The sequence below is a fragment of the Mastigoproctus giganteus genome, chromosome 7 (genome assembly GCF_048544385.1).
Source record: "Mastigoproctus giganteus isolate SK-2022 chromosome 7, ASM4854438v1, whole genome shotgun sequence".
Taxonomy (NCBI): Eukaryota; Metazoa; Arthropoda; class Arachnida; order Uropygi; family Thelyphonidae; genus Mastigoproctus; species Mastigoproctus giganteus.
The window spans coordinates 227,600,764-227,626,215 of NC_143581.1; the positions used below are offsets into that span (position 1 = coordinate 227,600,764).

General features: G+C 37.8%; 1 protein-coding gene across 9 annotated transcripts in view; it reads right to left on the reverse strand.

Moving 5' to 3' along the window:
* LOC150083755 (protein FAM13A-like) overlaps window positions 1-25,452 on the reverse strand; it is a 423,536-nt gene that overhangs the window by 70,358 nt on the left and 327,726 nt on the right. For all 9 annotated transcript variants that reach the window (XM_090378200.1, XM_090378193.1, XM_090378197.1 and 6 more), the window contains 4 exons: window positions 20,527-20,583; window positions 20,361-20,423; window positions 8,503-8,564; window positions 3,106-3,164 (listed from right to left, as the gene is read on the reverse strand). In XM_090378200.1, the coding sequence (XP_090234326.1) occupies window positions 3,106-3,164; window positions 8,503-8,564; window positions 20,361-20,423; window positions 20,527-20,583 (241 nt within the window). The remainder of the gene's footprint in view (window positions 1-3,105; window positions 3,165-8,502; window positions 8,565-20,360; window positions 20,424-20,526; window positions 20,584-25,452) is intronic.

A 25,452-nucleotide genomic window follows, 5' to 3' on the forward strand; every position in this document is an offset into this window, starting at 1 on the left:
TGGGGGTGATTGGGATCTATCCAGTTATATTAAAGGAGGTGGCAAAGGAAGTAAGGAAACCCTCAGCCATAATTATGAGAGCATCCTTGGACTCAGGGAAAGTCCCCACAGACTGGAGATGTGCAAATGTATCCCCAATTCACAAAGGGTGCCATGAGTAATTACGGACCTGTTAGTTTAACCTCTATTCCAGGGAAAATAATAGAGTCACTTGTAAAAAAGGCATTGCAGGATCATTTAGATAACACTGCAGTAATAATTCAGATGCAGCATGGGTTTGTTAAGAGAATGTCTTGTTTGAGAAATTTGATTGAATACTATGATGTGGTTACAAAGGAAATGGATGCAAAAAATAATTTTGGTATCATATATTTTGGATTAAAGGAGAGCTTTTGATACTGTTGTGTATGGAAGACTACTGTACAAACTGGAGCAGTATGGTATTAAGGGAAAGCTGCTACAATGGATAAAAAGGTGGTTGAGTGGGAGAAGAGAGAGAGTTGTAATCAACAGACAATGCTTTATATGGACTAATGTTATCAGTGGAGTACCCAAGGTTCAGTGTTGGGCGCACTGTTGTTCTGTAATTTTATCAATGACACTGATGAATGTATATCAGGCTTAATGTCCATGTTTGTAGATGATACAAAGGTTAGCAGGTTTTTTAATGACAGTAATGGCAGTGTGCTACTGCAACAGGATCTAGAAAATTTGGGCAGATGGGCTGAGAAGTGGCAACTGAAGTTTAACATTGACAAATACAAAGCACTGTATATGGGTAGAAATAACCCCAAAGAAACGTACCAACTGTGTGGTACTACACTTAGGATGGTAGAAAATGAAAAAGATCTGGGAGTAATTGTGCAGTCAGATATGAAGTTTTCTGACAGTGCAGTCAGGCTGCCAGAGCAGGTCATGGCATTTAGTCAATGATGTATAGTAATTTTGCTAGCAGGGATAAAGGGGTGATTATTCCTTTGTATGAAGCAATGGTCAGAGGTCACACTGTGAGTACTGCTTAGAGGTCTGGAGGACTCATTTTAGGAAGGACATTGAGTTGCTTAAGCCAGTACAGATAAGGGCAACAAGATTGGTGAGGGGCACGAAGGGGTCTGCTTACAAATTGCAGCATCTGAAGTCTAGGTACCTGCGAGGTGATCTGATTGAGGTGTATAAGGTCTTAAATGGGTTGAGTAGGCTCAATTCTGATGGGATTCTTCCCCAGATTATAAACTTCAAATTGAGGAAGATAGTTGTAGAATAGATGTACGGAAATTTTCCTTTGGCCAGCAGGTAGTTGATTGCTGGAACAAACTTCCATCTGTTGTTGTGGAAGTTGATAGTTTAAATAAATTCAAGGAGGAACTGGACAAACTTTTAGAGGGAATGGATGTGTGAAATGTTTTTTTTTTTTTTTTTTAATTGCTGTTGCTACATAAGCTTTTTTTTCTTGCATCATATGCCTCTACTACTTCTACTAATGCTGGTGTTCCCCAAGGTTTTGTACATTCTCCCACTCTTTTCCTCTTGTATATTAATAATCTTCTTCTGCTAACTACAAATGATATACACAGTTTTGTTGATTACAGCAGATTGCACTCCACTATCCAGTTTGAAAAAGCTTCACTTTTCAAATATCCATAACCAATCCCAGGCATCTGTAATTCCCAGGTAATTATCGAATGGGACAAAGAAAGCTTAGTTAACTTCAGTCAGTCCTGTCTCATTTTTTACAAAAAAAAAAGAAAAAAAAAAAAAAGTTTACTGCTCGTATGCTCATCTTAAATGGCTCTCAGATTTCTAGACAAGATCACATATCTCAATTAGGGTTACCCTGACTTGTAATCTCTCATCATAAGCACATCACAAATATTTCTTCCTCTTGAAAAGAACTTTTTTTTTTTTGGTCTTACTTCTCTTCTAAACAAATATTCTCTCTCTACAAATTTCAATCTGTATTAACTTGGAACACTGTGCCCACATCTGGGCAGTGCCCCCATGAATGTCTTTTCTACAGATATTTCCATCATCACTGTTCTTTTCATTGGCATCTATAATTCCCCACGCTTTTCCAAACCAATCTGAACACATTTGACAACCAATCAGCATTTATTTCATTGTCCAATTCCAAACTCACAGAAGCACCTTTCCCTCATGCTCATTTATTCCTTCTGATTTCTGAAACAAGATCCCTTCACATGTATTTACTGAAAATTACATTAGAAAGTTACATGGTATTTACTGAAAATCACAGAAATTAGCATTAGAAGTAGCAGTGGTAAATAATGCAAGAAAGCAAGCTTATATAGCATCAACACACACACACACACACACACACACACACACACACACACACACACACACACACACACACACACACACACACACACACACACACACACACACTCACTCACTCACTCACTCACTCACTCACTCCCTCCAACAGTTTGTCTAGTTCTTCCTTGAATTTATTTAAACTATCAACTTACAGTTATGTAAGTCAATTACAATAACTCACACAACAATAGATATGGAAGTTTGTTCCAACAGTAAACTACCCATTGGCTAAAGGGAAACTTCTGCACATCTATTCTGTAACTGTCCATCAATTAAAATTGGCCTCCTTGTGTGTGTGCGTGCGCGCTCTAGGCAAGAGGAAGAATTCCATCAGAATTGAGTTTTCTCAATTCATTCAAAGCCTTAAACATCTCAATCAGATCACTTCACAGGTGCCTAGTCTCCAGATGCTGCAATTTGCAGAACTGAAGCCTTTCTTGGTAAGACCACCCCCTTTGTTCTGCTCACTAACCTTGTTGCCCTTCTCTGAAATTCAGGTCTAATGTCAATTAGACACAAAGTTAAAATTTGCATTTCTACCTACTGAGTTTTGTGTCCATATTGTTTTCTGTTCTTTTGTTACACTTGGGTAAGTTCAATGAGAAAGCTTCATTTTTATTATAATCAGTTTCTCTTAATTTAAAGTGGTAAAACATAAGTTTGTTTTTCTGAAAAATGTAATTAATCCCCCTCCACCTTTTTTAAAACAAATTTAGTATCCTTCAAAAATATGGATAACTTTCACATATAAAAACAATAAGCACATACCCTATATCCATGTTCTCCTTCAAAAACTTCTTCAAAATGTTTTATCTTTTTCTTGAGACCTTGAAAGGGAAAGAAACATAATAGTCAATTACCATAACATTAATAGTACCCATTTTATACATTTCTTAATATTATACATAAAATCCTTGCTACGACTGATTAAACAGACTAATAGTAAAATAAAAAATTTTATATATGTACAAAACATAAAATGGAAAACTCAAATAAAATAGAAGAAATAATATCAGTTAAAAACTGATAAAATATACAGAATAAAACATTAAAAATACTAAACTAGAGCTGTCAAAACAAGGTGCTTCTTCATTAGCTCGATGCGTATGGCATACTAACAGTATAAATATCACACAGCCACATGACAGCTTGTGGACTTGTGGCCAATTGGTATTGTTAGTATGCCATATGCACAGATGTAAACTTCTAACTTTCAAAAAAGCTAGAGACTGGGTTACTGAGTTTTCTTGGCCAAAATAGGAAGGGAGAAGAGAGAGAAAAAAAAAAAAAAAAAAAAACAACAAGAGCTTTATTACAAAAAAAAGCAGGAGGAAAAATTTTTTCACACATCTATCCTGCAACCATTTTTTTTTTTTTTTTTTTTTTTGTTCAAGTTGTTCCCTTATATATGCTGTTAGAGAAAGAGTAAGCATTTAGTTTACTCAATCCAACCAAAGCCTTAAACACTTCAATCAAGTCTCCTCACAGGTGCCTAGTTTCCAAGTGCTGCAATTTGCAGAACTGCCATATTTTGTGGTAAAGATATCCTTTAAAACACTTCAGTTCTGTAAATTGCAGCATTTGAAAACTAGTACATCTGTGAGGAGACCTGAATTAAGTGTCTGAGGCTTTAGATGGACTCAGTAAACTAATTAAAATACAGCCATAGGATTTTTTACCAGTACAGTATGCTTTCACACATTAGCTTAGCTAGGAATTTTCTTTTTGTAAATTTTTGTTGTGCATTTATATCCATTTATATCCAGTTGTGGATATAAATGCAGCAGAACAACCTTTCTAGTACTGTATCAGTTAAGCATACAAACCGTAGCAAGAATGGGGGAAAAGGAGCATTCTAACAGACTTTGAATGTGGCATGGTAGTAGGTGCAAGACGTGACGGACAAAGCATCTCTGAAATGGCAGTTCTCCTGAACTTTTCACGCACCACAGTTTCAAGGGTGTATCGAGGATGGTGCAACGAACAGAAAACATCATCTCAACGGCACTCCTATGGAAAAAAATCACTTGTTGATGACAGAGGTCAGAGGAGGATGGCTAGAATTGTGCAAGCAAACAGATGGGTCACAATGTCACACATCATGACAGAATACAACCTTGGGGCGCAGAATAAAATATCGCAATGGACCACTAGTCGCACTTTATCGCGAATGGGCTACAACAACCGGCGGTCACATTGTGTACCTTTGTTATCAATGAAGAACAAGAGAGCACGCCTCCTGTGGGCACAGCAACACCAGCACTGGACTATCGAGAATTGGAAAACAGTTGCTTGGTCTGACGAGTCGAAGTTCCTGGTGCATCATGTTGATGGAAGGCTCAGAATTTGGTGAAAACAACACGAATCCATGGACCCGTCATGTCTGACGACCACTGTGCAAGGTGGTGGGGGCAGTGTTATGGTGTGCAGAATGTTTTCTTGGAACACATTGGGTCCATTGATACCCATAGAGTCACGTCTGAATGCCACATCGTACCTAAACATTGTTGCTGACCAAGTGCATCCATCCATGTTGACAGTTTATCCTCAGTCAGATGGTTACTTCCAGCAGGATAATGCGCTGGTGCACAAAGCCCGAATCACTATGGAATGGTTCCAGGAACATGACAACGACCTGTCTTTGCTGCAGTGGCCCGCTCAGTCTACGGATCTCAATCCTATTGAACATCTTTGGGATGAGCTGGAAAGGGCTGTTCGCTGCAGGCCTACACCTCCGTCGAATCTCAAGGAACTGCGTGACACACTCATGTGTGCATGGTACTCCATTCGCAATGTTTTCAGCATCTTGTTCAATCCATGCCTAGATGAATTCGGGTTGTTTTGAAAGCTAAAGGAGGCTCAACACGCTACTAGGTAGGTGTACCTAATAAAGTGGCAGCACAGTGTAATAGAGACATCATTTTGGTATTTTTGGAAGTGGATCAAATTTATTTTGAATCTTCAACTTTTGCTCCAGACGTATAAAAAATATTTATTTATTTACTTATTTTATTTTTAGTTGGCTAGTATTAAGCCGTTCTTTAGTGTGGGAGTTTAACTTATTTTATGTAATACGTTTTTACACAGTAAAGTTTACTTAAACAAATAACATGGTGTAATTAGCGCTATTCACACTTTATGAATTTTTTATTTCATTTTATTTTTTAATCTGGTTTCATTTTTGCCAATGATTTCCACTTTAATGAAAGACAATCATGTCAAAAGAATAAACTAATATTTCAAAGTATTTTGTACAAAGTTACTGATTTTACAAATGTTCAAAATTTATAAACTCTCTCCAAAGAACTAACCCCCACCGAAAACTCACTATAGGAAGCCGCCCACACATTTGGTAAATTCGGTTGTGAAAGGTTAAGTTTATTAGCTCTAAATTATTAGAATTTGAATATCCACACCCTTGCAGCATCTCTCACCTTGTAGATCTATAATACTGCTGGGTTGTAGAGTTCCACATTGTGCCTATCCCACCAATGAAGGAACAATAACCCCTGAAACCACTTTATAATCAATGGCATTCGCTAGAAATAAATAAATAGCAATATACTTCTTCAGAGTAAGCAATATTGTTTATTTGTGGTTTAGCTCTGTGAAATATTTGATGCATTTTTAACTAAAGTTCAGGGGTTATGCTATTTTGATTTTAAGTATTTTAATTGTCTTAATGTATGCATTTATTTTGTGAGCAATAAAGATTTTTAACAAATTTAATTTGCTTTTCTATTTCCAAAATTTCATTAACAAACAGGTTGAAAATAATAAAAAATTTTAATTATAATAACAGATTTATACTGGAAAGAAAGTAAACAATCAGTTTTAATATGTTAACAAAAAAACATGCTGAACATAGCTGTGCCAGTTGTACTCTTTTAATATTGTACTCCCAAACCATAAGAGGTTTTATTAGTAGTTCAAACAAAATATTTTTCATTTCATGTAGTAAACCCAGATTGAACAGGATTACTAGAGATATACTATTATGCAGGTAAAAAAAAAAAAAAAAAAATTTAAGTAAATGCACTCTCTTTCTCTGTATTAAAGAAGAAAGTCAGTTTACTATAACAAAACTATAATGGTAATTATTGTAACAAAAGACAAATGCATTACAAGTCCACTGAAATTGTGCTATTTGTTATCTATCTGAAAATGTGCTATCTGTAATCAGTAAATTCATGGAATGTAGATGTGCAGTAAATAAAAATTAATTAATTAAAATTGGTGATTAGAACTTGACCAAAAGGAATCGTTATTTACATTAATTAGTAGTTATCTCTTAATGGAAATAATGACTCCTTTAAAGTCATGATTAGAGAAGTAACCAATATTAAACAATACACTAAATTAATAAGTATCATATTTTACTACTATCATAGTAGTAAAATGAAAAATAGTCTATCTAAAGTGAAATGCTGGGCACAAAAGGTTCGGGGCAAAAACAAACCACCAAAGTTTATGAAGACAATGTTTTCAAGTGTGCCATTAGCTAAAATCTCTTTCACTTTACTACATGTCTGAACAATCTGTAGACAGAAGCATCTCATTTTGGCACAACATCAAGTAGGTCATCTGAGTTTCTGTTATCCAAGTCACATGATAGTCAGTTATAGGGTGTCTTCTATTGCTCACTGTCATATCTAAGGATGTGGAGAAGAGTCTGGTTCCTGGCTTGAGTGATAGAAATGTGTGTATGTGTGCATGGTGATATTGGGAGTTGTTTCCATGTACACCAAATTCCTTGGCCATACTTTCAGAACCAGATCCTATATGCAGGTAAAAAAAAAAAAAAAAAATCTTAAGTAAAGGCACTCTCTTGTTCTGCATTAAAGAAGAAAGTCAGTTTACTGACTTTCTTCTTTAATGGAGGATCCAAAAGAGGCAGGGCTTAAACACTGCTCACTGCTCTTGTGGTGGCATAATTTTAGGAACAACTCCAATAATGAGAGCCACTCTGACAGTGTATTTCTGGATTTAATGGGAGAGAATAGAAGAGGAAGCCCTGTATGAGAAACTTGTATTCCCTCCTACAGTTCTGTGTAATTCTGTTCTTGTAGTCCTGTGCAGTGAGCACTTGCAAATTAGAGAGGTCAAATTTAGAGATGAATGTACAACCTAGTCAGATGGATTTATGGATGTGCTGACACGACTGCCCACACTGTGCTGATTAAACAGACTAATAGTAAAATAAAAAATGTTACATATGTATAAAACATAAAATGGAAAACTCAAATAAAACAGAAGAAATAATATCAGTTAAAAACTGATAAAATATAAAGAATAAAACATTAAAAATACTTTTATGACAGAGAATAGGCAGAGAACCAACCTGGCATTTGCAGTTGATTTTGTAAAGCATTATTTAGTTCTTGGGGGGGGGGGAGAATAGTTGTTTTTGGCAACTACTTTTTGTAATTTTTGCAAAAAAAAAAAAAAAAAAAGTAAAGTAAAAAAGCATGTCCTGTTTCACCATGTGAAACATGACATGCTTTTTTTCATATCTTGTTATTTAGATATGACATGAATGGTAAACAGATGAGATGCAAAGGACTTTTGTTAGAGGAGGTATGTATGTGGGGAGAGAATAGGGCTGGAAGTAACCTTCTGTATGTTTTTGTGGATTGCCTTCTTGACTAAAGATCTGCAATAAAAGCTGTTTCAGAAAAGTACTAATGTTACAGTTTTTTTTATTTTTTTATTTTTATGGATGGAGATGTCAAAGGAGGTGAGTTCAGCTCTAATTTGTATGAAATGCTGGGGATGTTGGCATTTGTTTAATGCCAAAATCCCCAAGCCTCAGCATCATTTAGAATCTGTGAACACTGAGTCCACAGGCTGCCCTGCCAGTTGAAGCTGGCAGGGCAGTCTTCTGACTGGATCCATATCCTGTTATGGTGGAGGAGTTCTTTTTACAGAGAACTGATTTTTGGGAATTATCTGGGTAAGATTTTACAATAATTTTTTTTTGACTACAATATAACTAATCAAAATCATAATTAAAACTATATTAATTCAAATGGAAGAAAAGAATTAATAAGCAGACAATGCCATAAATACTCTACAATGAACTGATAAGTTACCATTTTATTAAAAAATGCTTAACTGCATTAATAATTTAATAATTTAAAAAATTATGAAAAAAAAAACACATACTGTGAATTTTCTTAGCTAGTTGCTTCATAGTGGCAGCTGAAGCCTCTTCTTCTTTTAAAGTGCTAATCAAAACAACAGTATCAAAAATCTGAATGTTATTTATTATATCAAAAATGCAGATAATGGAATATAAAGGGTGTCTATTTAGATAGAATGAATGTGTTACTTTCATAAAATGCATCATAGTTTTTTTTACTATTTAACAGTAAAGGATTTGAGTACTATTTATTTATTTCAAATTACTATTTATACTATTTTTTAACAGTGTAAATAGTTTGATGATAATGAAATTATAGTAATCTTATAATACCGTGATAAATCTGACTAAAAAATGAATAGCAAGTGCTTAAAAACGATACTCACCTTGTATAATAGAAATGCTGGGGATGTTGGCATTTGTTTAATGCCAAATCCCCAGGCCTCAGCATCATTTAGAATCTATGAACACTGAGTCCACAGACTGCCCTGCCAGTTGAAGCTGGCAGGGCAGTCTTCTGACTGGGTCCAAATCCTGTTATGGTGGAGGATTTCTTTTTACAGAGAACTGATTTTTTTACAAGATGAGTACCGTTTTTTAAGCACTCGCTATTCATTTTTTAGTCAGTGTAAATATTATATTAATAGTATACTATAGAAAAAAGAAATGCACATAATATGGAATATTTACATATATATTAATAAAAAATTGATAAAACAAAAAAGTGGAATACTATTAATTACTTTTAGTTATTTTCTAATGAGTGAAGTCACTAGAAGTAACTCAGAATGTTTTTATTACTGTAATCACTATTACACGAATGCCATAAATTAAAATGTACCACTTTGTTCTAATAATCTAAAAAAATTCATTGTAACTGAATTTTATTATAGTTAACTAGAGAACTTTCTGGACCCATATCCAGAAAGCATGGAACCACAGGCTTTCTGGATTTTGGATCCTCAGCATGAGAAATTGGAAGGTAAAATCTGAATAAGTGATGCTGCTAAAGGCATTAGCAAGTTAGTTACTGTTGCTATGCCTCAGGGGCTCACATCTGGTGAGTATGGGCTTGGCAAATCTGGTGAGTATGGGCTGGGATATCATCATTCTTCTACTTCTCTCTCTCTCTCTCTCTCTCTCTCTCACAGGGTAATAGGGAAATTTTTTTTTTTTTTTTTTTTTTTGGCTGGTGCAGCATAAGCCTCAGACTTCCTTGCACCATATGGCTAATAATAATAATATCACTGTTATTTTCATTATTACACCCATCTGCCCACCAGTTTTATCAACTGGAGTTTTGTTTTCACTGTTCATTTTACTTTAGCAATTTGAGCAATTTTTAAGAGGATACTTAACTTCCAACATTTGTTTTGTATGCAGAGGTCGTCATTAAAAATTTTCCAAACAGTACATGATTTTATTTTCAATCAAAGTTATTGTACATGGAAAAGTCAGACTTGCTTCATTCTGGATATCTGACTAACTTACCCTCTGCATAAGTTATGGCCATGTTTCCCCAATTTTTGCAGCCCACTGTGCTCAATGGGAATGTTAAACTGAAGTGTCACATTTTTTCCACTACTGTTATAGGACACCTAGCTTCTTTTTTTTTTTTTTTTTTCTCTCAATGCCCTAGGATATTCTGCACAAAGGAACAAAAGTTAAAAGTTAGGTTTCCTCTATACAGGTTGATATTGAAACTGTTAATTGTAATCTTTACCACAGCTAACAAGCACAATGGATTGCAAACATTTGCCATGAAATGCAGTAATAATATGTGTGAAAAATAAAGCAGCCAGATATACTCTCATGTAAAATAGCTTCAATCAAAATAAAAAGATCCCTGTTTGTGAATTTTTAACAATAGCCGAAGGGAACATCCCACATGCAGGAACAATAGCTAAAAGCTAGTTATTCTCTCATACTGTTGTTAAAATTGACAATGGTTCACCATTACTGTTAAGTGCATGTCCAAGATGAATGAGCTGATAATCTTGTGCCATCTAGGCCTAAAGCCCATATGCATACACTTCTCATCTGTTCATAATAACTAAACCATTTACATGGTAATATTAAAACAAAGCGACCTCTCTCAGGTGAGTTCAACACAACAAAACAAGAAATTATAGATCGACCTCTGGCCTTGTGGTGGGGACAGCACTCAAGCCCCCCACCATGAGAAGACAGGTCACTACTATCTAATATTTCTCAACTTAAACCTCCAACTGGAGATAATACACTTATCAAGAGTTTCAAAAAAAAAACCAAAAAAAAAACCAAAATAATCCATACAGAACTATGTCTGGCTTTGAAAGGTCACACAACATTCAACACCTCCATGTAAACTAGACCACCATAACTTGCACAGGGGCAGATTCAAGACAATACAAGATTACACATCCTGCTCTACCCCACACCACCAGTGGGGTAGAGCAGGATGTGTCTGAGATCACGCTCAGAGTGCATGCGAGATTTAATTTTTCCAGTCACTCTTGCAGTATTTCGCTACATGACCAAAGGCCATGCAGTGGTAACAGTGAACTGGAAAAATTAAATCTCGCACGCACCCTGTGTGCACTCCAGTCGATGAATACTCGTCCTCTTCCCAACCCAAACCACTTGGAGGTCGAGCACTCCTGAACAGTTTGACCTGTGGGGAAAAATAACAATTAACAGACAAAGTTAATTGTCTGTTAATTGTTATTTTTCAGTCAGTCACAAAAACCAACAACCTGTCAAATACGCTGAACAATGGCTGAAAGGAATACCCACATACAGGAACAACAGCTAAAAGCTAGTTAATCTCTTATACTGTTGGTAAAAATTGACACTAGGGTTCACTGTTACTGTTGAGTGCACGTGCCATGACACACAGCTATAACATGTGCGGACAGGGCCAGATTTACGCATAAGCTAGACAAGCTACGGCTTAGGGCCTCACACTACAAGGAGCCTCTGCGTCAGTATAGAAAAAAAAAATAAAAAATAAGTAATTTATAAATAATGAACATCAACATACAAAAACAATGAAAATTATTGTTGTTATTATAGACTTTTTGCTTTTCTCCTTTTACTTGTCGTGAAAAACTATTTATTGTAATATGCTTTTGGTTGTGTTTACAATGCATGCCTATTTTTGCAATCAATAAATTACAAATGTTCCAACGGTAAGTGTAAAATCGGAGATTGTTTACTTACTTATTTGCTAACGAGAGACATATCTAAATTGCGGATCCATTGATTCTGGCATTTCATGTTCTGAAATGGAAAATGCGCATTGGGGGAAATGTTTTTCTCCATGGTGTTCACAGCACGGAATAAACAATAACCAGGCAGAGTAAAACGTCTACTTCAGACACTGCAAAGCATGCAGTTTTGTTAAATTTGTGGTTTTAAAGTTCATTTGCCATTTTCACAACAACATTCTACCCTTGTCTATTGCTTTGTTTCTATACAGCCAACAGGAAATGGACTTAAGTCACTGGCCATGAATAATACATTTTATAACATTCGACAGGGATGGGATACACTTAAATAGAAAGGGTGCAAGAATGTTTGCTGTTGCTATTGAGGCAGTGTTAGGTGGGTCGGAAAACTGCTAGCTTGGGGGAATACAAAGACTAATAGATTAACAGTAGCCACTGGAACAGGTAAAGGTGATTCTTGCACTGCTTCTATTGGAATGAGCAGCAGCCTGGAAAACAACATGCAGGATATTTCAGAGACTGCTGGGAGTCATTGCGGTACAAGTAAACACATAGGTTGTGTTAGGGTAGCTAAGAATAGAAACAGGTGCATGTATACTTGCGTGTACACCAATGCTAGGAGTTTAGTAAATAAATTTGATGAATTTGAGGTATTGCTCAAAGCATCAAAGGTGGATATTGTTGGGATATCAGAGATGTGGTGTCACACAGATATAAGGAATGCAGAACTGGAATTTGGAGGAGTACAATGTCTACAGAAAGGATAGACAGGATACGGAGGGAGGAGGGGTTATGCTATTAGTTAAGAAACACATAAAATCCAAGGAAGTGAAGCCAGTCGACATTGCTAGACAGTGTAGTGTCGAGTCAGTTTGGTGTGACATAAGCATTGGGAGATCAAAATTGAGAGTCAGGACTGTGCTATAGGCCTAATGACTCTGATGAGTATAATAAGAAACTGTACGGGGAAATAGAGTGGGCCAGTACAGTTTCTTATTATACTCAGAAACTGTATGGGGAAATAGAGTGGGCCAGTAAATCAGAGAGTCTTATAATGGGGGATTTTAATTTCCCAGATATTGACTGGAATTTGTGGGTTGGTCACTCACACACTAGCAAGGCTTTTGGAGATTTATTGGATGATTATTTTCTACATCAGCATGTTCAGGAGGCAACTAGAGGGAGTAATACTCTTGATTTGATTATCAGTAGTGATTCTTCATGCATTAAGAATCTGCAGATAAAAGGAACCACTAGGTAGCAGTGATCACAGTGTGCTGAAGTGGAATTTACTCGAAGAGGTAACTACCATCAGGGGTAAAGAGAAGAGTTATTGCTTTCATAAAGGTGACTACGATGGTCTGATACAGTATTTAAATTCTATACAGTGGGACCAACAGATGATGTTACTAACAGCAAATTCAAAATGGGAAGTATTCAAAGAACTTATCTTGGAAGCTACTAGGCTTTAGATACCAACTATGAAATATTGTTAAAGGTTTAGGCCTAAATGGATGTCAGATGGACTAATGAGACATACGTCAGAGAAGAAAAATGCATGGGATACATATAAATTAACATGTGACACAGAAGCCTATGATAGATACAAGCTGATCTGTAACCAAGTTATAAAGGAGGTTAGGCAGGCGAAGGAAGATTACGAGAAATCTTTGGTAAGGGATGCAAAGAAAAACAGCAAAGAGTTCTTTACTTATGTAAACTCTAGAAGGAAGGGAATGAATCAGATTGGTCCACTTAATATCGATGGTTCAACTGTTGATCATCCTGCTCAGGTAGCTAACAAACTGAATGAATATTCTGCATCGACATTCACATATGAGGAGTTATTCAGCGAGGGGAATGCCAGAGACGTATTCAACTCTGGCAATAAGCTAGAGAATCTTGTAATAACTGAGAGTAAAGTGGAGGAGAAATTGTTGAAGATAAATACAAGAAAGGCACCTGGGGTGGATGGGATCTATCCAGTTATATTAAAGGAGGCAGCAAAGGAAGTAAGCAAACCCTTAGCCATAATTATGAGAGCTTCCTTGGACTCAGGGAAGGTACCCACAGACTGGAGATGTGCAAATGTGACCCCAATTCACAAAGGAGGATCAAAGGCTGACACAAGTAATTATAGACCTGTGAGTTTAACTTCTGTTCCGGGAAAATTAATGTAGGCACTGGTTAAAGAAGCACTGCAGGATCATCTAGACAAGACTTCAGTTATAGCTCGGACACAGCATGGTTTTGTTAAGGGGAAGTCTTGCCTGACCAATTTGATTGGATACTATAATGCAGTCACAAAAGAACTGGATGTAGGGAATAACTTTGATGTTATATACTTGGATCTTAGAAAGGCTTTTGATACAGTTGCACATGGAAGACTGCACAAATTGGAGCAGTGTGGCATTGGAGGCAAATTGCTGCTATGGATAAAGGGGTAGTTGAGGGGGAGAAGACAGAGAGTGGTAATCAATGGACACTGCTCGTCGTGGACTAATGTTATTAGTGGGGTCCCTCAGGGTTCAGTGTTGGGTCCATTATTGTTTTCTGTATTTATAAATGATACTGATATTGATGATGGTATATCAAGTTTAATAATGTCCAAGTTTGCTGACGATACAAAGGTTGTTAGGGTTGTCAAGGACATTACTGACACTATGCTGCTGCAACAGGATCTGGAAAGGTTGAGCAGATGGGCTGAGAGGTGACAAATGAAGTGTAACATTGACAAATGTAAAGTACTACGTATGGGAAACAGCAACCCCAGAGCAACGTATCAACTCGGTTGTTGTTGTTGTTTGGTTTTTAGGAACATTAGCAACTAAGGTCATATTGCTTCGGGATATGCGGTGGTCATTCCCTGACCTTTCCACATGTTCCGTATTTGGTGGTGACGGGCTCGAACCCCAGTCTAATCAAGAAGCGTATGTTACGCATTGCTGCTACTTGTTACCTGGCTACGGAGGCGCCTAACTCTGTGGTACTACACTGACAGTGGTAGAGAATGAAAAGGACCTGGGGATAATTGTGCAGGCAGATATGAAGTTCTCTGAGCAGTGCAGACGGGCTACAAATCAATGATATACAGGAATTTTTCTGGCAGGGATAAGGAGGTGATTATACCCTTGTATAAGGTAATGGTCAGGCCACACCTAGAGTATTGTATACTGGTCTGGAGGCCTCATTTCAAGAAGGGAACGAGTACAGAGAAGGGCAACAAGATTAGTGAATGGAACAAAGGGGTGCTCTTATGAAGAAAGGCATAAGTTTTGCAAATTACAGTGTCTGGAGACTAGGCACCAGCGATGTGATCTGATAGAGGTGTATAAAGCCTTGAATGGTTTGAGCATGCTAAATGCTGATGGGATCCTTCCTCTTTCTCAGAATAATCACCTAAGAGGGCATAAAGTCAAATTTAGGAAAGATAGATGTAGGATAGACGTGAGGAAATTTGCCTTTAGCCAGTGGGTAGTTGGTTAGTGGAACAGACTTCCATCCCTTGTCATGGAAGTTGATAGTCTAAATTAATTTAAGGCTCAGCTGGACAGGTATTTCAAATGAATGGAGGGGTGAAGTGGAAGTGGGGTTTTTTTTTTTTTTTTTTTTTTTTGGCTGATGCTGCATAAGCTTGCTTTCTTGCATCATATGCCTCTACTAATGCTAATAACCCTTTTATATGGATCTGTTCTGTTTTCGTTTGTGGTGTGAAAATTTGTTACAAAGTTACTTGAAGGAGTAACCTGGGAAACAAAACAAAAAAATTCCGCCATAGAGATTTTCATTTGCTTTATTGGCAGAGAAAAAAAGTTCTCCAGCTGTTATCCAGAATCATTCTAAATTTTCAAGTGTACTGATTCTACAAGTTTCTCAGAGGACAAAAAAAATTTACCCATTACCACCATTCCTTTCTAACTTTTGATAGAAATGCTGAAGACATAAGTAAATTTATTATTTCAGTTTTCATTAGTCTACATGATGGACCATTCACAAATTAAGAATGATCCATGACTCGGCAATTGCAAATGCTGTCCAATTTTGGTAGTAATAATACAGGGGATTCTGGTTATTTGGGCCACCGGTTAATCGAGGCAGCCATTTATTTGGGGAAAATTTTAAAAAACAGAACCCAATTGAGAAAACAACCAGCGTTTACTTCACTTAATTGGGACAACATGCCGTTTAATCAAGGCAGGAGACCACAGCACTGGAGATTGCCCTATGATTGTCTCCGACCGTACCACGTGGTACGGTCGGATTTCTGGAGGTCACAACCATAAAACAATAAAATCAATTAGCAGTAACCTGTTTATTGGGCTTTTCTGTTAGTTGCTCTATCATCTATCATAAACAGATAGTAAACTCGATCTTACCGAATTTGCGATAATACCGACAGCTGGAATTCTGTGGGTTATTATGGTGAAATGTGTTTACACTTCCATGGAATCTTCAATCATATAAAAAAAATAAATTTTCAAAATCTTCTCTTCATTCCTACTTTTAAAGCTTCGTAACTTGTTACTCTGTTCTCATTTGCACGTATTATGTTACTCGCAATTTGTGTGTGCCGTGTTCTTTGTTATTGATTGCTTATTTTTTTACTGTTTTAAATTTTAACCCCCACCCAAAATTGTCAGTGCACAGAAATGGCAACTAGTTAGTAGGTACATATTCTAGTACGTATTAATTATTCTGATTATCACGTATATTCTTCTGATTTTCACATATCATTTAATTTTTTAATTGGTAAGGTAATAAACGGTAAATTTGTGTTTAATATAACTTTACTTTTATAGCCTGTGGATAACATTCCTCCTATTTTTGCTAATTAGAATCGCTGTTTAACAGAATTAAAATTCAATTCACAAACGTGATCACAATGACCAGCGCTTACTACACATCGTATAGTGAATGGTACTTTACTATGGTGATGCCATCATAACGTGATTTGATCGTACAGTGAACCAATTGTAAAGAGGGGGATCCATTGTATTTTTAACTATTTATGTGAAACTTCAGATAACTGGGGCAGCCGCTTAATCGGGGCAAAATGCACTAGTCCTGGTGTGTCCCAAATAACCGGAATTGACTGTATATGTTACTCACTGCTGGAGATTTATATATTTATTCATTTATTTTATTTTATTTATTATTATTTTTTTACTATTCTTTGCATTTCATTATAATTTGACAAAATGATTTGTAATTTTATTACTCTGGTGTTAGCAATTATTTTTTATTGAAAATTTGTTTTAGGATTATTTACAGATCAGAGAAAGATATAATATGAATTTCAAAAAGTTATTTTTCTTGTCTGCACTTTTTTTTTTTGAACACACACCTCTGAATAGAGAAGTATGCATTGATTTGCTTTATGTGCGCAATCTATACTAACTTTGTAGTGATTCTGTAATAAGTTATTTTATTATTCCATGCAAGTGAGCAAGTGGGCAATTGGAGGCAAATTGCTGCTATGGATAAAGGGGTGGTTGAGGGGGAGAAGACAGAGAGTGGTAATCAATGGACACTGCTCATCGTGGACTAATGTTATTAGTGGAGTCCCTCAGGGCTCAGTGTTGGGTCCATTATTGTTTTCTGTATTTATAAATGATATTGATGATGGTATATCGGGCTTAATGTCCAAGTTTGCAGACGATACAAAGGTTGGCAGGGTTGTCAAGGACACTACTGACACTATGCTGCTGCAACAGGATCTGGAAAGGTTGAGCAGATGGGCTGAGAGGTGGCAAATGAAGTTTAACATTGAAAAATGTAAAGTACTACACATGGGAAACAGCAACCCCAGAGCAACGTATCAACTCTGTGGTACTACACTGACAGTGGTAGAGAATGAAAGGGACTTGGGGGTGGTTGTGCAGGCAGATATGAAGTTCTCTGAGCAGTGCAGATGGGCTGCAAGAGTAGCTCATGGAGTATTGTCAATGATATACAGGAATTTTTCCAGCAGGGATAAGGAGGTGATTATTCCATTGTATAAGGCGATGGTCAGGCCACACCTAGAGTACTGTATACAGGTCTGGAGGCCTCATTTCAAGAAGGATGTAGAGCTGCTGGAACGAGTACAGAGAAGGGCAACAAGATTAGTGAATGGAACACTAATTTGTGAATTATGGAATTCATAATTCACAAATTATGAATGGTCCATCATGCAGTCAGTGATCGTAAAATGTATAGTTTGTGATATTGATATATGTTACTCATTGCTGTAGATTTATTTACTTTTTTTTTTCACTATTTTTTGCATTTTGTCTGCGCAGTAGTATCATCACCGTCCTCCCCACACCAGGTGAAAAAGGTCCAGTTATGGGTGTTTTTCGCTCCGTGGCTGAGTTAATTGGTCTGAGGTGTAGATAGCAAGGTTTTTTTCCCAGATCCCAGGGTTTTTCGTCCAGCAGAGCAAGCAAATCGACCAATACACATGGGTAGTTGAATTAACATTCCAAATGACCTAATAAATACTTTTTTTTTTTTATTCTTTGTATTTTGTTACAATCTGACAGAACATTTTGTAATTTTATTACTCTGATGTCAGTAATTTTTTTATTGAAAATTTGTCGCTGCATCATTTACAGATCAGAGAAAGATTTTATTATAATATGAATTTCCACCAATCATTGAGAACTCTTCAAATTCCTTTCTTTGAAATTGCACTTTCTGCAGTCTAACTTTCCTGCTTTATGCTAGTTCAATTTTCGAATTACTGGAGTATCCTGCCCAAAACGTAGATGCAGCAACAAATCATTTCTGCATGCAAACCATTGTTCTGAATAGGTTTAACAGAATGTTAATGAAAACTTGTCCTTTTTTGTTTGTGCTGATTCAATTACTTTGAGTAGGTAACTATTTTTTTTTTTTTTTTTTTGTTTTTTGTTTGTGAATTTTCATGTTAAACTATAGTGTGTAATTTTGCCACTTTGTGAAAATGAGCAAAAAATAGATTCAACATTTTTGTGATCGATGGATCAAAGACACTAAATATAAGAACTGGCTCTGCAAATTAGATGGTGGTTATTTAAAACATTTTGGTAAATACTGAAAATGCACGCTGACAGCCAAATTAAGTGATATTGAAAGGCATCTCATATTGAAATACAAACAAAGCATGAGAAAGCCGAAGAGACCTTTAGTTTTCAGCATCAGGGAGTATTGCTGTTCAAGAAAATTGAACAGCAATACTCCAAAGGCAGAAAGTAGCATGGCATTTTTCATAGCTGTGCATTGTGCATTAAAGGTAGTTGATCATTTAAGTGAGCTTTGTAAATTTCATTTTTTAGCCAGAGGGAATGTAAGGTAAGGGTTTAAAACTGCAAAGAACAAAATGTACTTCAATAATATGTAATGCTATAGCACCACATGTAAGAAAATTTTTACTAATTTGTCTGTCGCCTAATAATTTCTTTTTAGAATGGGAGAAAAAAATAACTCTGAAGTTGTCTTCTTTCTTCACCGGGAGCAACATGAGCTCTTCTATTACTACACAATAAATACAACAGCATCAACATGATCATCTTTTACAGCCCACCTACAGATATAATTGTAAAAAAACCAAACAAATAAACCTAAAAACCAAACTGATTAACTGATATCATTGTTATTATTACCAATGTCAAAAATTTCTGTTCTTTTTAGCAGTTAATAAAAACTGTATGTATTACTATGTATGTAGCATTTTATATGCATCCTTTGATGAGCATGAAAAACACTATTAAACCTAAAATTTACTCAGTAGAGGGGGGGGAGGTCCTCTTAAAAGTCATAGCTTAGGGGCCACAACAACCTTAAATCCGGCCCTGTGTGCAGAAGGAAAGTTAGCTCCAATATCAAGAAAGAAGCATACTTGCCTTTCAAGCATTCTTTCATTCTTGCTTGACATGTGCAGTAACAAATACAGAGAAAAAGCCAGTTCCAATAGCAAGAATGAAGCATGCCTGACTTTCACAAGTAAAACAGCTCCAATCAAAAAAAATATATATAAAAAAGTCATGTACTGTTTTGAAATTTTTTAACGATAAACCTGCAATGAGAAACAAATCTTCCTTTAGTTAATATAGCACAAATTTTAGTAAAATTGAAATCCAATTATAAATTATTAACATAAGAAGCACTAACCACTGAATAGTTCTAGAAAAATATATGACATTAATGTTTTCAATGTTTAGTTACCTGCCAACTTTTCACAAATGTGGCAGGTGAACTACATAAATTTTCCAGTTCATGCATAAAATAAATAAAGCATCATGGAACTTGAACTTATCTTTAAATGCAACTTAATTCCTACTTAGTGTCTTTTAACTAATAGGATAATCATGGAATAGTCTGATGTCAAGGCATTTGGTTTCTTCATACTTCCATTTTAGTTTTCTTTTAATAGCAAGGAACCTTCAACAAAAGTGTGGACTTTTCTAGGAGGATTCAAAAAGTTTCTTTTAACCCACTCTTTTCACATTTTTTATATATATTATTTGTGAATGCATTAAACTATGCAGTTAAAAGAGATGTATGGCTTGTAAGATAATATAAAGCAATTAATAATTAACTTATTAGATAGTTATTCATGAAACGTAAAGCTTCAAATATGAACATACATAATTATAAATGTATGTTAATTATATAATATTATATACAAAATTTTGAAAATCAAGTCATACCTTTTACCAAAATCTTCCTGTTCAACTGGAGGAGAAGGAGGTATATTGGGATCAAAGTGCAAACTAAATAAAAGAATTGCTAAGATAAGAATTTAATCCAAAGAAATAACTAAATTCCAAAAATTTTCATTAATAGTTTTTAAGACATACAATATAAAATACTTACTTTCTATATGATAAGTAACTTTTATATGCACTTGGAGATAAAGGAGCTTCATAGGAACTATAAAAAAATACAATTCAGATAAATCAATTTTTTTTTTTTTTTTTAATTCAGCAGGTCAGGTATTAATATATTAAAATATACAAAAAATTTTCTTACAAAAAGTACATATCGTACTGCTGTTTTAATCACATAACTCATCATATGTTGTTTTAATCACATAACTGATCAAAATTAACTGAATGCTCATTAACTTGGCAATGGTGTCCAAAATGTAGCAATAATGGTGGCAGGTTGCTTGACAGGTGCCAAACTTTCACTTTAATCACTGCCAATATTTCGTCTTTTCATATTGGCTTGTAGTACTTATTGTGTGTGGTTTAAGTTTTAATAAAAAATTAAAAATTTTAAAACATGATATATGTTTTAGACTATTTATTTTAAAAATGCTAAAAAAGAGACTTATTTGGCTGAAACTTGCAAAAATGTGTTTTAAACATAAAATAGCAACATCAGTCTCTTATGTTTTTCCATTCTTCAGTTTAAACTGTAAAACCGTGTCTTGCAGTTTAAACTGGAAAACGGATGAAAATAAGAATAAATATTATTAAAAACAAATTATTTGTAGAAGGAACTTACACCGATGAGCCAAAACATTATGACCACCTATCTAATATTATGTTGGCCCTCCACATGCAGCCAAAACAGCTCATACATGGCGAGGCATGGACGCTATAAGATTTCAAAATGTGCCTTGTGGTATCTGGTACCAACACGTAACCAGCAGATCCTTTAACTTCTGTAAGGTCTGTGGTTCAGATGCCACAGATCGGAGTTGCTGTTCCAACACAAACCACAGTTGCGCGATGGGATTGATGTCTGGGGAATTTGGAGGCCAGGGCGATACCTGGAAGTCTTCCTCATATTCCATGAACCAGTCTCGAACAATCCGGGAGATGTGGCATGGGCCATTATCCTACTGAAAGATGACACTGCCAGATGGAAAGACCATTGCCATGAAAGGGTGTACCTGGTCAGAAATGTTTAGGTAGGTGTCAGAGTGCCTGGTACATGGATGACTGAACCCAGGGTATCCCAGCAGAACATCACCCAAAGCATGAAACCTCCGCCACAGACATGTTTTCGTCCCATGGTGAATCCAGGCGCCATCACTTCCCCAGGTAAATGACACACACATACCTGGCCATCCACACGGTGCAACATGATTCATTGGACAAGGCAACCTTCTTTCTTTTGTTATCATTATTATTATACAGAGACATTTTTATTAGACAGAGAGTGGCAATCAATGGACACTGCTCGTCGTGGACTAATGTTGAGGAATTTATTGCTTAAACACAGAGCGTACAGATAAAGCAGAAATATATGAGCTTTCGGCTATATGGTAGCCTTCGTCAGAATTAAAATACATGAATGGCAGTTGGAATGAAGATGTGCACTGCCAGGTGCGTGAGACGCGAGGTTTAATTGTTTGTTGACGTCTGTGGCTGTGACGCATGATGACGTGGCCAGCGCTTGTCCAATGACAGAACTACTGACTCTGTGATCGGGTTGACTTGGTAACCACTGTTCCTGTTTAAGGATTTATCCGAAGATTTTATATTTAATGATTCCAACCAGGTACGCTTTAGGTAATGGTGGGATCTGTCTACCACCACGACATCGCGGTGTGGGTCGATGTCGTGGTGGGTTGTCCAGACATGTTCGGCGATAGCTGAGTGTTCTATATCCGCTAAACGGATCGCTCTTTTGTGCTCCGAGAGACGTTTCTCGAGTCGACGTCCAGTCTCTCCGACGTAGCAGCTAGTGCAGTCACGGCAAGAGATGCGGTAGACTAAACCGCTCTGCAGAAGGGTGGGGACAGGTGTTTTCACGTTGGAAATGAAAGAACGCAGTTTCCTGCCTGGGAGCTGGATGCACTTTATTCCGTGCGTTCTCAGGATTCTGCCGATCTGTTGTGACAGGTTGGGGTAGTATGGGATGAATGCCCTTGTGGATGGCTCGTCACTGTTGGTGTTGTAGCTGGTCGTCACGATGTCACGTGTCTGTAGATCACACCTGTCGAGGACGTCAATGGGGTAGCCACACCTCGTAAGGTCTACTTTGACCCTAGTGACCTCTTTGCGTCTTTCATCAGCGGAGCTGGAGTGTGTCCAGGCGCGAGTAAGCAAGGTTCGGGCCGTGGAGAGGAGGTGGCCTCGCGCGTGTGCTGACCGGAAGTTGGTAAACTGGCCAGAACACATGGGCTTACGATAAACTGTAGTCCTCAGGTATGTGCCTTCACGTCGGACAAGTGTGTCTAAGTATGGTAAAGAGTTGTTCGACTCCAGCTCAATCGTGAATTTTATGAAGGGCGATAGTGAGTTGAGGTGTGATAGAAGTCGCTGACCTGAGTCTCTAGGGATGACCACGAACACATCGTCAACATAGCGACACCAAAAGGCGATGTGATCAGGTGCGTGTGCAAACGCACGTCCCTCTAACTCCTCCATCACGATGTTTGCTGTGACTGAGCTGACCGGGGAACCCATGGCCGTGCCATGTATCTGCTGGTAGACTGAGTCATTAAATATGATCGCACCCCCTGTTAAGCACAGTCTGAGGGCGGTGGAAATGTCATCGGGTGTGAGACCAGTTCTTTCGTTGAGGGTTCTATCATTGTCCAAGAGTTGTTTTGCACAAGAAATGGCAAGTTCCACAGGGATGGAGGTAAAGAGCGATATGACGTCGAACGATGCCATAACTTGATTCTGCGAGATGGATACAGACGAAGGCTACCATATAGCCGAAAGCTCATATATTTCTGCTTTATCTGTACGCTCTGTGTTTAAGCAATAAATTCCTCAATGAATCCAGAGCGCGTAGGCCTGTTTCGTTATGTTCGTACTATTCTTGGCCAACCAGCATACGACATGGTCGTGAGACTACAGAAAGATTTTATCTTCATAGCCCGTAGTAGACAACACCTGAGGTTTGCGCATAGGTGCAAAGCTAACGAGATTATACCGAAAGGGTTTCGCTACAAACAACCGTTTTCTAATGAGCGCATGAGACGTGCCTGTCGGAACTTCGGCCTCAAAACCCTACGTATATGGATCGGCTGCCTCCATCATGACATACAACGTGCTTCAGCGAGCAAGGCAACCCTACTAGCCGACCTTAAGATTCTGATTCCCGATCCCGTTTACACCGATGTGGTCAACACTTTATGTCACCAGGCCATCAGAGAATCAGATCTTTATTGTACCCGACAGAAACGTAAGTTTTGTAATTTGATTAATGAATCCCGTCAATTGCGCAGCCAATGTAATACCCCTCTCACTAATTCCACGGACTTCGTATTAAATCTAAGCAGCAAACAGTTATCTGCGGACCAAGTAAACTTATTGACTCTTGGCATGACGTTTGCCGTTCTTCCTAAGCACCCGCCGATCACCGACATCGCCTTAGGTGTGGAAGCCAGCTTATCACGCCTCCCAGAAGATGTAGCCAACACAATCCGCTTGAAGACTGCAGCAGTTCTACACCGTGCTCGCCCCGTCTCTTCTAACCTCAACCGTACACAGTTCTCTGCCCTCAAGGCATTGAAACAGGATTCGTCCATCGTCATTCTACCGGCAGACAAAGGCCGCCGTACGGTTGTAATGGATCACACTGATTACATGGCGAAAGCGCTACTACTTTTGCGGGATACTACTGTATACAAACCCCTGACCATCAACCCCAACAGAGTTTTAGAACGATGGGAATCAGAGGTGAATATCCTCGTCAACAGTTGGCTGAAACAAGGGAAGATCACACAGTCAACCCGTAATCACCTCCGTGCTTCCGGATGTCAGATCCCACGGTTTTACGGCCTACCGAAAGTGCACAAAGAAGACACACCACTGAGACCAATTGTATCCTGCTGTGGATCACCGACTTACGAGCTGTCCAAATTTGTCTCGAGACTTCTTTCTCCTCTGGTTGGCAAGACCACCCACACCGTTTCCAACAGTGTTGAATTCATAAAGAGGATTCGCACTGTATCCATCTCGCAGAATCAAGTTATGGCATCGTTCGACGTCATATCGCTCTTTACCTCCATCCCTGTGGAACTTGCCATTTCTTGTGCAAAACAACTCTTGGACAATGATAGAACCCTCAACGAAAGAACTGGTCTCACACCCGATGACATTTCCACCGCCCTCAGACTGTGCTTAACAGGGGGTGCGATCATATTTAATGACTCAGTCTACCAGCAGATACATGGCACGGCCATGGGTTCCCCGGTCAGCTCAGTCACAGCAAACATCGTGATGGAGGAGTTAGAGGGACGTGCGTTTGCACACGCACCTGATCACATCGCCTTTTGGTGTCGCTATGTTGACGATGTGTTCGTGGTCATCCCTAGAGACTCAGGTCAGCGACTTCTATCACACCTCAACTCACTATCGCCCTTCATAAAATTCACGATTGAGCTGGAGTCGAACAACTCTTTACCATACTTAGACACACTTGTCCGACGTGAAGGCACATACCTGAGGACTACAGTTTATCGTAAGCCCATGTGTTCTGGCCAGTTTACCAACTTCCGGTCAGCACACGCGCGAGGCCACCTCCTCTCCACGGCCCGAACCTTGCTTACTCGCGCCTGGACACACTCCAGCTCCGCTGATGAAAGATGCAAAGAGGTCACTAGGGTCAAAGTAGACCTTACGAGGTGTGGCTACCCCATTGACGTCCTCGACAGGTGTGATCTACAGACACGTGACATCGTGACGACCAGCTACAACACCAACAGTGACGAGCCATCCACAAGGGCATTCATCCCATACTACCCCAACCTGTCACAACAGATCGGCAGAATCCTGAGAACGCACGGAATAAAGTGCATCCAGCTCCCAGGCAGGAAACTGCGTTCTTTCA